This window comes from Dendrobates tinctorius, unplaced genomic scaffold, assembly GCF_039654945.1.
Source record: "Dendrobates tinctorius isolate UK_male_01 unplaced genomic scaffold, ASM3965494v1 ptg000064l, whole genome shotgun sequence".
NCBI lineage: Eukaryota > Metazoa > Chordata > Amphibia > Anura > Dendrobatidae > Dendrobates > Dendrobates tinctorius.
The window spans coordinates 10790345-10803969 of NW_027361732.1; the positions used below are offsets into that span (position 1 = coordinate 10790345).

The 13625-nt window shown below is 47.3% G+C and overlaps 1 protein-coding gene across 4 annotated transcripts in view; it reads right to left on the minus strand.

The window, feature by feature from the left end:
• LACC1 (laccase domain containing 1) overlaps positions 1-13625 on the minus strand; it is an 89025-nt gene that overhangs the window by 35870 nt on the left and 39530 nt on the right. For all 4 annotated transcript variants that reach the window (XM_073580295.1, XM_073580292.1, XM_073580293.1 and 1 more), the window contains one exon: positions 5851-6016. In XM_073580295.1, coding sequence (XP_073436396.1) covers positions 5851-5989 — 139 coding nt within the window. In that variant the 5' untranslated portion in view covers positions 5990-6016. The remainder of the gene's footprint in view (positions 1-5850; positions 6017-13625) is intronic.

Below are 13625 nucleotides of genomic sequence, written 5' to 3' on the forward strand. Positions count from 1 at the left end.
TTTTCACGCCCGGGTGTTATAAACTTCTGTGAAGCCCTTGGGGGTTCAAAGTGGTCACCACACACCTAGATAAGTTCCTTAGGGGGTCTAGTTTCCAAAATGGGGTCACTTGTGGGGGGTTTCCACTGTTTAGGCACATCAGACGCTCGTCAAACGTGACATGGCGTCCAATCTCAATTCCAGCCAATTTTAGGTTGAAAAAGTCAAACGGGGCTCCTTCCCTTCTGAGCCCTGCCATGTGCCTAAACAGTGGTTCCCCCCCACATATTGGGTATCAGCGTACTCAGGACAAATTTGACAACAACCTTTGGGGTCCAATTTCTCCTGTTACCCTTGGGAAAACAAAATATTGGGGACTAAATTATCATGTTTGTGGAAAAAATATGATTTTTTATTTTCACGCCCGGGTGTTATAAACTTCTGTGAAGCCCTTGGGGGTTCAAAGTGGTCACCACACATCTAGATAAGTTCCTTAGGGGGTCTAGTTTCCAAAATGGGGTCACTTGTGGGGGGTTTCCACTGTTTAGGCACATCAGACGCTCGTCAAACGCGACATGGCGTCCGATCTCAATTCCAGCCAATTTTAGGTTGAAAAAGTCAAACAGGGCTCCTTCCTTTCTGAGCCCTGCCATGTGCCCATACAGTGGTTCCCCCCACATATTGGGTATCAGCATACTCAGGACAAATTTGACAAGAACCTTTGTGGTCCAATTTCTCCTGTTACCCTTGGGAAAACAAAATATTGGGGACTAAATGATCATGTTTGTGGAAAAAATATGATTTTTTATTTTCACACCCGGGTGTTATAAACTTCTGTGAAGCCCTTGGGGGTTCAAAGTGGTCACCACACATCTAGATAAGTTCCTTAGGGGGTCTAGTTTCCAAAATGGGGTCACTTGTGGGGGGTTTCCACTGTTTAGGCACATCAGACGCTCGTCAAACGTGACATGGCGTCCAATCTCAATTCCAGCCAATTTTAGGTTGAAAAAGTCAAACGGGGCTCCTTCCCTTCTGAGCCCTGCCATGTGCTAAACAGTGGTTCCCCCCCACATATTGGGTATCAGCGTACTCAGGACAAATTTGACAAGAACCTTTGTGGTCCAATTTCTCCTGTTACCCTTGGGAAAACAAAATATTGGGGACTAAATGATCATGTTTGTGGAAAAAATATGATTTTTTATTTTCACGCCCGGGTGTTATAAACTTTTGTGAAGCCCTTGGGGGTTCAAAGTGGTCACCACACATCTAGATAAGTTCCTTAGGGGGTCTAGTTTCCAAAATGGGGTCACTTGTGGGGGGTTTCCACTGTTTAGGCACATCAGACACTCGTCAAACGCGACATGGTGTCCGATCTCAATTCCAGCCAATTTTAGGTTGAAAAAGTCAAACGGGGCTCCTTCCCTTCTGAGCCCTGTCTTGTGCCCAAACAGTGGTTCCCCCCCATATATTGGGTATCAGCGTACTCAGGACAAATTTGACAACAACTTTTGGGGTCCAATTTCTCCTGTTACCCTTGGGAAAATAAAAAAATTGTTGCTAAAATATTATTTTTGTGACTAAAAAGTTAAATGTTCATTTTTTCCTTCCACGTTGCTTCTGCTCCTGTGAAGCACCTGAAGGGTTAATAATCTTCTTGAATGTAGTTTTGAGTAGCTTCAGGGGTGCAGTTTTTAGAATGGTGTCACTTTTGGGTATTTTCTGCCATATAGACCCCTCAAAGTGACTTCAAATGTGAGGTGGTCCCTAAAAAAAATGGTTTTGTAAGTTTTGTTGTAAAAATTAGAAATCGCTTGTCAAATTTTAACCCTTATAACTTCCTAACAAAAAAAAATGTTGTTTCCCAAATTGTGCTGATGTAAAGTAGACATGTGGGAAATGTTATTTAGTAACTATTTTGTGTCACATATTTCTCTGTTTTAAGGGCATACAAATTCAAAGTTTGAAAATTGCAAAATTTTCAAAATTTTTGCCATGTTTCTGTTTTTTTCATAAATAAACGCAAGTTATAGCGAAAATTTTTTACCACTAAAGTGAAGTACAATATGTCACGAGAAAACAGTCTCAGAATCGCCTAGATCCGTTGAAGCGTTCCAGAGTTATAACCTCATAAAGGGAAAGTGGTCAGAATTGTAAAAATTGGCCTGGTCATTAACGTGCAAACCACCCTTGGGGGTGAAGGGGTTAATGCAAGTTTCCAGGATTCGCATCCATTGGAACCATTCTTATTATTCATCCTACAAGATTGCATTGCTGAGAAACATATAATGTATATGTTCAGGAGCCCAGTGATCATACGATTATGGATGTGTAATACTGTATACAATGTAAAGAATCCAGGAGAGGGCAAGTCATACATGTTGTATATCATAGCTAGTAACAGGAAGGCCATTAAACTGCATTTGTACATCTATAGCGCCACCTACTGTATGACCAGATGCTGCACATTTACAAATGCATTGCAAAATATTTTACACTGTGTTCTGTAAGATCTACAAGAATATATTTCAGTTCTCTGATATTTTTAACCTTGGTCTTTGAGATTAGTCCACATAAAATAAAATATGCTATGTAAAAGACTAGAGGCCGATACATCAAAGTGTTTACGTGGAAAAATTGGCGTAAAACACTTTTTAAAGCTGCAAAATTTTTGCACGAAGTGGAGTTGCACAAAAAATTGCAGATTTTGGCGTTCTCAGTATGAAGCAGCTCTGCCGAAATAGACATGGCTGGGGAGGAGGCAGGGTGGGTCGGGGCTTGGGTACGCCAGCCTGTCAAATTCAGCAAAAAGTCCGGCGTATCTTACGCTAGAAAAGTTGCTCCAGTGCCTGAATGAAAGAACGTTTCTGGCTAGGTGCACAGAGCCGCATGCCACTGAGAAGATGCGCCAAGTTAATTTAGGTACGTGCCCCTTAATGAAATAGACGCATCTTATTGCTGCACGCACTTCATTCAGACTTGGATATGAAGCACCAATCTTAAAGAATTTGGGCATAAGAGTAAAAAAGGAGTGGCACAGGGACATTGGCCATGGCACACATTGCAAAACCAGACATCATAGTATGGTCATCCTTTATTGCAACATAATAGAAGTAAATGTCACTTTGCCACAACCATAAGATGGCACATCTAGTAGGTTTGTTTTTTTTGCGACTTGTAGACTGCCATTGAGCGAACTTGTGAGTAACAACATTTGCACAATTAATTTTATGATGTGGTATTAAAGCATTGTGTAGAGCAGTGTTCCCCAACTCCTGTCCTCAAGAGCCACCAACAGGTCATGTTTTCAGGATTTCCTTAGTATTGCCCAGGTGATCGAATTATTGCCTGTGCAGGTACTGCAATTATCACCTGGGCTATACTAAGGAAATCTTGAAAACATGACCTGTTGGTGGCTCTTGAGGACTGGAGTTGGGGAACACTATAGCGCTATTGCCGGCACCCCTACATGGTGTCCCCTTATCCCTCCATGAATGGAAGCCGGCTTACTCACGGCCCTGCCCTTGGCTTGCGCTCCGCAGTTTCCAGTGGCGCACCTTGTACACACGTGCTTGTGCTCCCCTGCTCTTAAAGGGGCAGCGCGCATATAGTAAATGCTCTCATTCTGTAGAAGAGAGGTTCCCTATTTAGTATAATGTGTTTGCAAAGGGGATGACCAGACCGCGGGTACCTGCATGCCGGGTCCAGAACAGAAGAGGCTGCATCCCCTGTTCCCGGGGGGAAGCTTTAGTGAGGCGGACCTTCCCCTTTTGCCTGGGGGAGACTTGAGCCAGTGGGACCTTCCTGCAGACCCAGGAGGGTGGGGGAGACAGGAAGAAAGCACGCGCAGCAGCAGGACGATAAAAGAGAAAAGCGCGCACAGTAGGCTAGTTTGGCGCGAATGCAGAGCAGCACGCAGAGCGGCGAGCCGTGTGCTCTGCTTCTCCTTCCCCCACCAGAGAGTACCAGCACTGTGGCAGGGCCTTACCATCCAGAGAGCTGCCAGAAAAAGAGCCCAGCTTTCTGCAGCAGTCCAGAGCCAGGCAGAGGAGTGCTCCATCCGGGGAGCAGCAGCATTATGCAGGCCAGTGTCCGCCATCTCCCGCCGCCAGCAGAGGGAGAGGAATGTGTATTGTGTGCCTGGTGACTACAGAGAGAAGGTGCAGTGTGCTGGTGACTACCAGAGAGAAAGGCGCCATACGCTAAGTGTCCATGAGTACGCACGTGTGCCGCCTGAAAGAGACCGGGTGCGTGACCGTTATCTACACCCTGACATTGCCAGTGATTATTTGCCCAGACACTTATGCCCTGACTTTGCCAGTATATTATAGTTACCTAGCCACGTTGGGCTCGCACAGGAATGTAGCCCTCACCCTTGTCAGCTACTTCAGCACATAGACTAGGGGCAGTGGAAGGTACCGGAGACCGACCACTGCCGCCAGACGACGTGGCAATTTGCCCACAGGACCCCATTTGAAGAGACACTGCACCAGCCTTTGTCAGCGCTATTTACTTCATGGACTCAGGCACTATTGCCTTTTCTGACTTTTATCATGACTGACGTTATTTGAGCCATTATTTCTTCACCTCACCATATCCATTGTGCTATTTTTACCCTGTTTAACCCACTGCCTCCCTGCATGGAGAAGTCCCTGTTAATAAATCCCGCAACCTGCTCACATGTTCACCTGAAAGGCGACTTCTAGCCAATTGATAGGAATCATCCTGTACAACAGACTCCCTCTCCCTTAGGGAGCCGCCAAACAACGAGTTGAGTTATTAGGTAGTTGGTGTTCTACCATTGCAGTTGTGAGGTCCCCTGGTCCCGGTGTGACCAGAGTCCTTAACCCAAATCACTGGTCCCCAACTTCAATGTCCTGAACCCAAATCTCTGGTTCAGGAGGGTCAAGTTCTGAACCCGAATCCCTGTCTCAATACAGCCAGTGTCTTGAACCAGGCTCCCCTGGTCCCGATGAGGCCAGTTGTGTTCCCCAAATGAGTTGGTCCTGGTGCGGCCAGTGCCTGAATGGTGTCCCCTGGTCCTGGAGAGGCTAGTCATGAATCTGAAGTCCCCTGGATCTGGCACTGCCACCCCTGTTCCCGAAGTCCCCTAGACCCGATGCGGCCAGGGCCTGAGTGTTGTATACACGTGAGGTTAAAAGCCAGCATGAGGTTACAGGGCTAGCCTTGTAACCTCATGCTGGCTTTTAACCTCACGTGTATGGATTAAGTGAATAAAGAATTGCATTTTCACTATATCGTGGAACTGGACATTTATCTTTATTACTTTGGATTGGATGCTTGGACACAGCGGTCTTGTGCTCCGATGTTGGAATGCTATGACTGGTGAGCTGGATTTATATGCCTGAGTGTTGCACCCTGGTATTGGAGTGGCCAGTCTTGTTCCCGAAGTCTTCTTTTCCCAGTGTGGCTAGTCCTGTCCCTGAAGTCCCTTGGACCGGCCAGTGCCTGAACATTGCACCCTGGCCTGTGTGCGGCCAGTCCCTGATTCAGTATCCTAGACCGATGTGTCTGAACATAGCCCTAATCAGTGTCAGTGAACGTGATCCCTTGGGTAGCTGCAGTACTGGGATCTAGTAGTAGTAGTAGTAGTCCCTGGCGGCTACCTGCAGCCCAGTCTGTCTCCACCATCAGGAGGTACAGTGAACACTAGGTAGCTACTTAGCTATGCCCCTTACTAGGTAGGCCAGGTCCTGTGGCACAGAGGGTCCACAAATCCACATGCGCCACCGTTTGGTGTAACACACTGTCATACTGCGATCTCTGGCAACATGACTTGTCGTTACCCAATTAGCCATGTAGCCCAATCTTTACTCTTGCACCACAAATAGCCCTAGTCTAAGTCGAACTTACCAGAATGGGCTGCCCCACACGCCTTTTTAACTGGATCACAGAACAGGATTGGTATACAGTCTGCTCCAGGCGCGGCTATTGTCAAACCTTTTTGGTTGGTTACTATCCCATCATAGCAGGGAGGTTCCGGTTTTTCCATTATCCAAACCTTCTGAGCATGGTCAACCTGCAAGAAGAAATGTAAAATTGGCTATACATGTAATGGTTACCACCAGTGATCCAATAATAATTTCCTTCAGCAATGTAGCACCAACATATTTCACAGCTCTCTGGAGATTGCCATAGTTCATATTAGTCCTCATCTCACACTAGATGAAATAGGTAAAAGTTTAAAAATGTCATTTTGTCAGCATGTCCTGCCAGAACTGAATAGAAAAAATGACAATATATCTGGTAGTAAAGTGAACCTAAATGAGCACATGCTGGCTTTTGTCTACATTCTAGTTAAATAACATGCAATCATTGTTTCCTCTACCCCATTTTTTGTAACAAAATTAAAATTATTATTATTTTATTATTATTTATTTATATAGCGCCATTAATTCCGTGGAGCTGTACATGAGAAGGGGGGGGTCACATACAAAGTTGTTGCTGGCTTTTGTCTACATTCTAGTTAAATAACATGCAATCATTGTTTCCTCTACCCCATTTTTTGTAACAAAATTAAAATTATTATTTTATTATTATTTATTTATATAGCGCCATTAATTCCGTGTACATGAGAAGGGGGGGGTCACATACAAAGTTGTAGATATCGTTACATATAAAGTTATAGATATCGTTAACAGTAAACAAATTTACAATGACAGACTGGTACAGAGGGGAGGGGACCCTGTCCTTGCGGACTTACATTCTATGGGATAGTGGGGAAGAGACAGAAGTTCGGGGGTGCAGCAGCTCTGGTGGTGATAAGGCGGCAGCTCAATTATGCAAGACTTAATGCATAATTTCACAGTCTTGTAATCATTAGAGTTGAGCGAAACGGGTCGAAAAATTTCAAAAGTCGCCGACTTTTGGCAAAGTCGGGTTTCATGAAACAAAACCCGACCCTAGGATGAGGTCGGCCACGAGGTCGGCGACTTACGCGCCAAAGTCGCGTTTCAAAAGTTTGTTTTGCGCTCTTTTTCAGCCAATCAAGATCCACGGACACTGTGGGCAACGTGATGACATAGGCACGGGTCACCACCATCTTTCAGAAGGGCATGCAAGTGATTGGCTTGCTTTGGTGGGCGTCAAAGGGGGTATAAAAGGGCGTGCACGCCGACCGCCATCTTACTTCTGCCGATCTTAGCATAGGGAGAGGTTGCTGCTGATTCTGTAGGGAGAGCGTTAGGCAGGGAAGAAGAAAAAAAAACTGCTTCTGCTGCTAGCGATTTTGCCTGTACAACACACCAGTGCAGTGCAAGGGGAGGCTATATAGTGGTGTATCAGTGGTGTTGGTTGTTGGGCTGCCTTCTAAGGCTTCCTGACATTCCTGCATTGCTGTTTACCCACTGCTCCGCAAACTGCTTTTTTAAAAGCAATCCCAATTTTTTTTTTTTTTCCTGCTGAGAAGAAAAAAAAACTGCTTCTGCTGCTAGCGATTTGGCCTGCACAACACACCAGTCACTGTGTGTGCAGTGCAAGGGGAGGCTATATTGTGGTGTATCAGTGGTGTTGGTTGTTGGGCTGCCTTTTAAGGCTTCCTGACAGGCTGGCATTGCTGTTTACCCACTGCTCTGCAAACTGCTTTTTTAAAAGCAATCCAATCTCCCTTATCCTCTAGTCACTTTTGTCACAGCTGTGCCATCGAGCCTGTGACATAGCGCTCAGATATCAGTGGCCCTCACACAATCCAAAAGTGTCCAGTGTCCACAAGTGTCTGCAGAAATTCAAAATCTCCCTTATCCTCTCGTCACTTTTGTCACAGCTGTGCCATCGAGCCTGTCACATAGCGCTCAGATATCAGTGGGCCTCACACAATCCAAAAGTGTCCAGTGTCCACAAGTGTCTGCAGAAATTCAAAATCTCCCTTATCCTCTCGTCACTTTTGTCACAGCTGTGCCATCGAGCCTGTCACATAGCGCTCAGATATCAGTGGGCCTCACACAATCCAAAAGTGTCCAGTGTCCACAAGTGTCTGCAGAAATTCAAAATCTCCCTTATCCTCTCGTCACTTTTGTCACAGCTGTGCCATCGAGCCTGTCACATAGCGCTAAGATATCAGTGGGCCTCACACAATCCAAAAGTGTCCAGTGTCCACAAGTGTGTGCAGAAATTCAAAATCTCCCTTATCCTCTCGTCACTTTTGTCACAGCTGTGCCATCGAGCCTGTGACATAGCGCTCAGATATCAGTGGCCCTCACACAATCCAAAAGTGTCCAGTGTCCACAAGTGTCTGCAGAAATTCAAAATCTCCCTTATCCTCTAGTCACTTTGGTCACAGCTGTGCCATCGAGCCTGTCACATAGCGCTCAGATATCAGTGGGCCTCACACAATCCAAAAGTGTCCAGTGTCCACAAGTGTCTGCAGAAATTCAAAATCTCCCTTATCCTCTCGTCACTTTTGTCACAGCTGTGCCATCGAGCCTGTGACATAGCGCTCAGATATCAGTGGCCCTCACACAATCCAAAAGTGTCCAGTGTCCACAAGTGTCTGCAGAAATTCAAAATCTCCCTTATCCTCTAGTCACTTTGCTCACAGCTGTGCCATCGAGCCTGTCACATAGCGCTCAGATATCAGTGGGCCTCACACAATCCAAAAGTGTAAAGTGTCCACAAGTGTCTGCAGAAATTCAAAATCTCCCTTATCCTCTCGTCACTTTTGTCACAGCTGTGCCATCGAGCCTGTCACATAGCGCTCAGATATCAGTGGCCCTCACACAATCCAAAAGTGTCTAGTGTCCACAAGTGTCTGCAGAAATTCAAAATCTCCCTTATCCTCTCGTCACTTTTGTCACAGCTGTGCCATCGAGCCTGTGACATAGCGCTCAGATATCAGTGGCCCTCACACAATCCAAAAGTGTCCAGTGTCCACAAGTGTGTGCAGAAATTGAAAATCTCCCTTATCCTCTAGTCACTTTGGTCACAGCTGTGCCATCGAGCCTGTCACATAGCGCTCAGATATTCATTGGGCCTCACACAATCCAAAAGTGTCCAGTGTCCACAAGTGTGTGCAGAAATTCAAAATCTCCCTTATCCTCTAGTCACTTTGGTCACAGCTGTGCCATCGAGCCTGTGACATTGCGCTCAGATATCAGTGGACCTCACACAATCCAAAAGTGTCCAGTGTCCACAAGTGTGTGCAGAAATTCAAAATCTCCCTTATCCTCTAGTCACTTTGGTCACAGCTGTGCCATCGAGCCTGTGACATTGCGCTCAGATATCAGTGGGCCTCACACAATCCAAAAGTGTCCAGTGTCCACAAGTGTGTGCAGAAATTCAAAATCTCCCTTATCCTCTAGTCACTTTGGTCACAGCTGTGCCATCGAGCCTGTCACATAGCGCTCAGATATTCATTGGGCCTCACACAATCCAAAAGTGTCCAGTGTCCACAAGTGTCTGCAGAAATTCAAAATCTCCCTTATCCTCTCGTCACTTTTGTCACAGCGGTGCCATCGAGCCTGTGACATAGCGCTCAGATATCAGTGGCCCTCACACAATCCAAAAGTGTCCAGTGTCCACAAGTGTCTGCAGAAATTAAAAATCTCCCTTATCCTCTCGTCACTTTTGTCACAGCTGTGCCATCTAGCCTGTGACATAGCGCTCAGATATCAGTGGCCCTCACACAATCCAAAAGTGTCCAGTGTCCACAAGTGTGTGCAGAAATTCAAAACCTCCCTTATCCTCTAGTCACTTTGGTCACAGCTGTGCCATCGAGCCTGTCACATAGCGCTCAGATATCAGTGGGCCTCACACAATCCAAAAGTGTCCAGTGTCCACAAGTGTCTGCAGAAATTCAAAATCTCCCTTATCCTCTCGTCACTTTTGTCACAGGTGTGCCATCGAGCCTGTGACATAGCGCTCAGATATCAGTGGCCCTCACACAATCCAAAAGTGTCCAGTGTCCACAAGTGTCTGCAGAAATTCAAAACCTCCCTTATCCTCTCGTCTCTTTTGTCACAGCTGTGCCATCGAGCCTGTGACATAGCGCTCAGATATCAGTGGGCCTCACACAATCCAAAAGTGTCCAGTGTCCACAAGTGTGTGCAGAAATTCAAAATCTCCCTTATCCTCTAGTCACTTTGGTCACAGCTGTGCCATCGAGCCTGTCACATATCACTCAGATATTCATTGGGCCTCACACAATCCAAAAGTGTCCAGTGTCCACAAGTGTCTGCAGAAATTCAAAATCTCCCCTGTCCTATAGACACCTTGTACCTTGTTTTACATTACTATATAGTTTGTTGGATTTTGTCTACATTTCTACCAAAAATGAGGAAGGCTGGTGGAAGAGGCCGTGGAATTGGGCGGGGGTTGGCAGCTGGTAATGATGGTGTTGGTGGTGGATCTGATGGTAGTGGCAAGAGCAAAATAGGACCGAATGCAGGAGGTGTTGAGCCTGCGTCATCGTCTGGCTACATAAGGCCTCGAACGCTTAGTTTTCTAGGAGTTGGCAAACCGCTTTTAAAGCCAGAGCATCAGGAAAAAGTTTTGTCTTACATTGCTGACTCAGCCTCCAGCTCTATTGCCTCCTCTTCTTCAGTTGTAAAAAGTAAAAGCACTGAGTCGTCATTGGAGGCTCATGTTCATGAACCACACCTTTCCTTGTGTCCTTCACCCCAACCAAGATTGAAGGATGACGCAGGCCATACTACTGATTACTCCATGGAGCTGTTTTCACATACCATGCCTGGATTATCAAGTCAAATGGTGAATTACCCAGGCCAAGATGAATCTGACATGGAGTGCATTGATGCACAGCCGCTGATGGATGATTCTGCTGGTACATTCACTCAGAGCACTACATTGTCCTCGCAGTGTACAGAGCCAGATTCTGACCCTGATGAGACTCAGGTGCCCCTTCCCGCACACTATACCACCATACACGGTGACACAGAGGAAGGTGCACATGACATAGAAGAGGAGGTGATGGATGACCCAGTTGTTGACCCAGATTGGCATCCATTGGGGGAAGAGGGTGCTGCTTCCAATAGCTGAGATGAGGAGCATCCACAGCAGACATCGACATTGCAACAGCTGTTATCTGGCAGGCCCGGAGCACTCCAAAGACAGGTTCCAAACATCAAAAGAGTTGCTGGACAGCTTGTCCAGAGGGTCAAAAGATCACAGCGTGCTAGGCCGCAAAATGTCTGCCAAAGTAGGAAGAGTGCAGTGTGGCACTTTTTTGAACAAAATCCTCATGATCAGGCCAAGGTTATCTGTAAGAAGTGCGCAAAGACCTTTAGCCGAGGGAAAAATCTGAAAAATTTGAATACCAGTTGCATGCTTAGACATTTAACCAGCATGCACTTGCAAGCGTGGACACAACACCAAACCTCAAGTGCCACATGTGCAACTGATCACAACGAAGGTAGTCAGCAACGCTACATTGTTTCCCCCACTGTAAGCCCACCGGTTAGCACAGCAGCAAATGTTGAGGTGTCGTTGCAAGGCCACAGCAGTCAGAGAATCCCACTGTTATATCAACGAAAGACTGATTCTAGGCCATCAGAAAGAACACCAACTCCATCACCATCATCAACCCTCTCTCAGTCCGCCCTGTCCACCGCTACTTCCACCATATGCAGCTCTCAAGTCCAGCTCACCCTCCCAGACACTATGAGTAGGTCAAGAAAGTACTCAGTCTCTCATCCGCGTACACTGGGTTTGAACGCCCACATTGCCAAACTAATCTCATTTGAGATGATGCCCTTTCGGTTGGTGGAAAGCACAGCTTTCCGCGAACTCATGGCCTATGCAGTACCACGCTATGACCTACCCAGTCGCCACTTCTTCTCTCGCAAAGCCACCCCAGCCTTCCACCATCATGTGAAAGACCGCATTGTCCATGCACTCAAGCAGTCAGTGAGCGGAAAGGTGCACCTCACAACTGATGCATGGTCCAGTCGGCATGGCCAGGGCCGTTACGTGTCCATCACTGCGCACTGGGTTAATGTGGTGGATGCAGGGTCCACAGGGGACAGCAGTGGTGGGACAGTGCTGCCTAGCCCACGGTATAGGAAACAGTTGGCTGTAGGCGTTCGACCCTCCTCCTCCTCCTCCTCCTCCAGAAGCGAAAGCTCGTCCACAGAGCGCAGTCATACGAGCACTCCATCTGCAGCTGCCACTGTTGCACACGATGTTTCCCCCTATCGAGCAGCTAGTGGAAAGCGTCAGCAGGCTGTGTTGCAGATGATGTGTTTGGGCAACAGACACACCGCCGAGGTGCTGGCCGAGTACTTGAAGCGACAAACTGAGTCATGGCTGGGCAGTGTACATCTTGAGGCAGGCAAGGTAGTTAGTGATAACGGCCGTAATTTTGTGGCAGCCATAGCCCTTTCAAAACTCAGCCATATACCTTGCTTGGCTCACACCTTGAACCTGGTGGTGCAGTGCTTCCTCAAAAATTATCCGGAGTTAACAGCCCTGCTCCAGAAGGTGCGAAGACTGTGCGCGCACATCCGCCGGTCGCCTGTACACTCCGTTCGTATGCAGAAGCTGCAGCGATTGCTCCACCTTCCCAACCACCGCCTCATTATCGACATTGCAACAAGGTGGAACTCCACCCTGCACATGGTGGAGCGGCTGTGCGAGCAGAGGCAGGCCATAATGCATTTGTGGGAGGATACACGGCCAGGCACTTTGAGAGCAGACATGGAGTTGACAGGTGTGCAGTGGTCGAAGCTGAAAGACCTCTGTAAAGTCCTTCAGTGTTTTGAGGAATGCACACGGCTGGTAAGCGCAGACGACGCCATCCTAAGCATGAGCATCCCACTTATGCGTCTGCTCATGCAAACTTTGACGCACCTTAAGGAGCAGGCGTCTGCAGCCAATGTTGATGAGGAGGAAGAGGAGGAGGGAATCCTTGATGACATTCAGCCATTGTCTGCTCAGGGACCTCTCCTGGACGAGGTGGAGGAAGAAGAGGAGGAGGAGGAGGATGATGGGGATGATTACTTAGGGGAGGAGGATGCATCTCGTGGGGCAAGTGAAAATGTTGGCGTGGCAAGGTCTGGTACAGGGTTTGTGCGTGACTGGAGGGATGTGGATTTGCCAGAAAGTGCTCCTCCACCCAGCACTCGCAGTGCATCATTGACACCGGGAACATTGGCCCATATGTCAGATTATGCCTTGCAGATCCTAAAAAGGGACCCACGCATTGCCAAAATGATGAACGATGACAACTACTGGTTGGCCAGCATCCTGGATCCACGCTATAAAGGCAAATTACAAAACATCATGCCACAGGAGAACCTTGACCTAATATTGGCTAATAAACAAGCAACTCTGGTAAATCGGTTGCTTGAGGCATTCCCAGCACACAGCAGCGGTGATGGTTCTCACACGAGCCGTACGGGCCGGGGGCAGCTTGGCAGAGGTGTTCGTGGTGCACACAGCAGAAGTGGCGTTGGAGACAGGGGTTTCATGACAATGTTGTGGACTGATTTTTCAAATACCGCTCACACAACTGGTAATACTGCATCGATGGAAAGTGACAGGAGACAGCAGTTGTCAACTATGGTTACAAACTACTTTTCCTCCCATATCGATGTTCTCCCACACAGGTCATTCCCCTTTGACTATTGGGCCGCTAAACTGGACACCTGGCCTGAATTGGCCCAATATGCCTTACA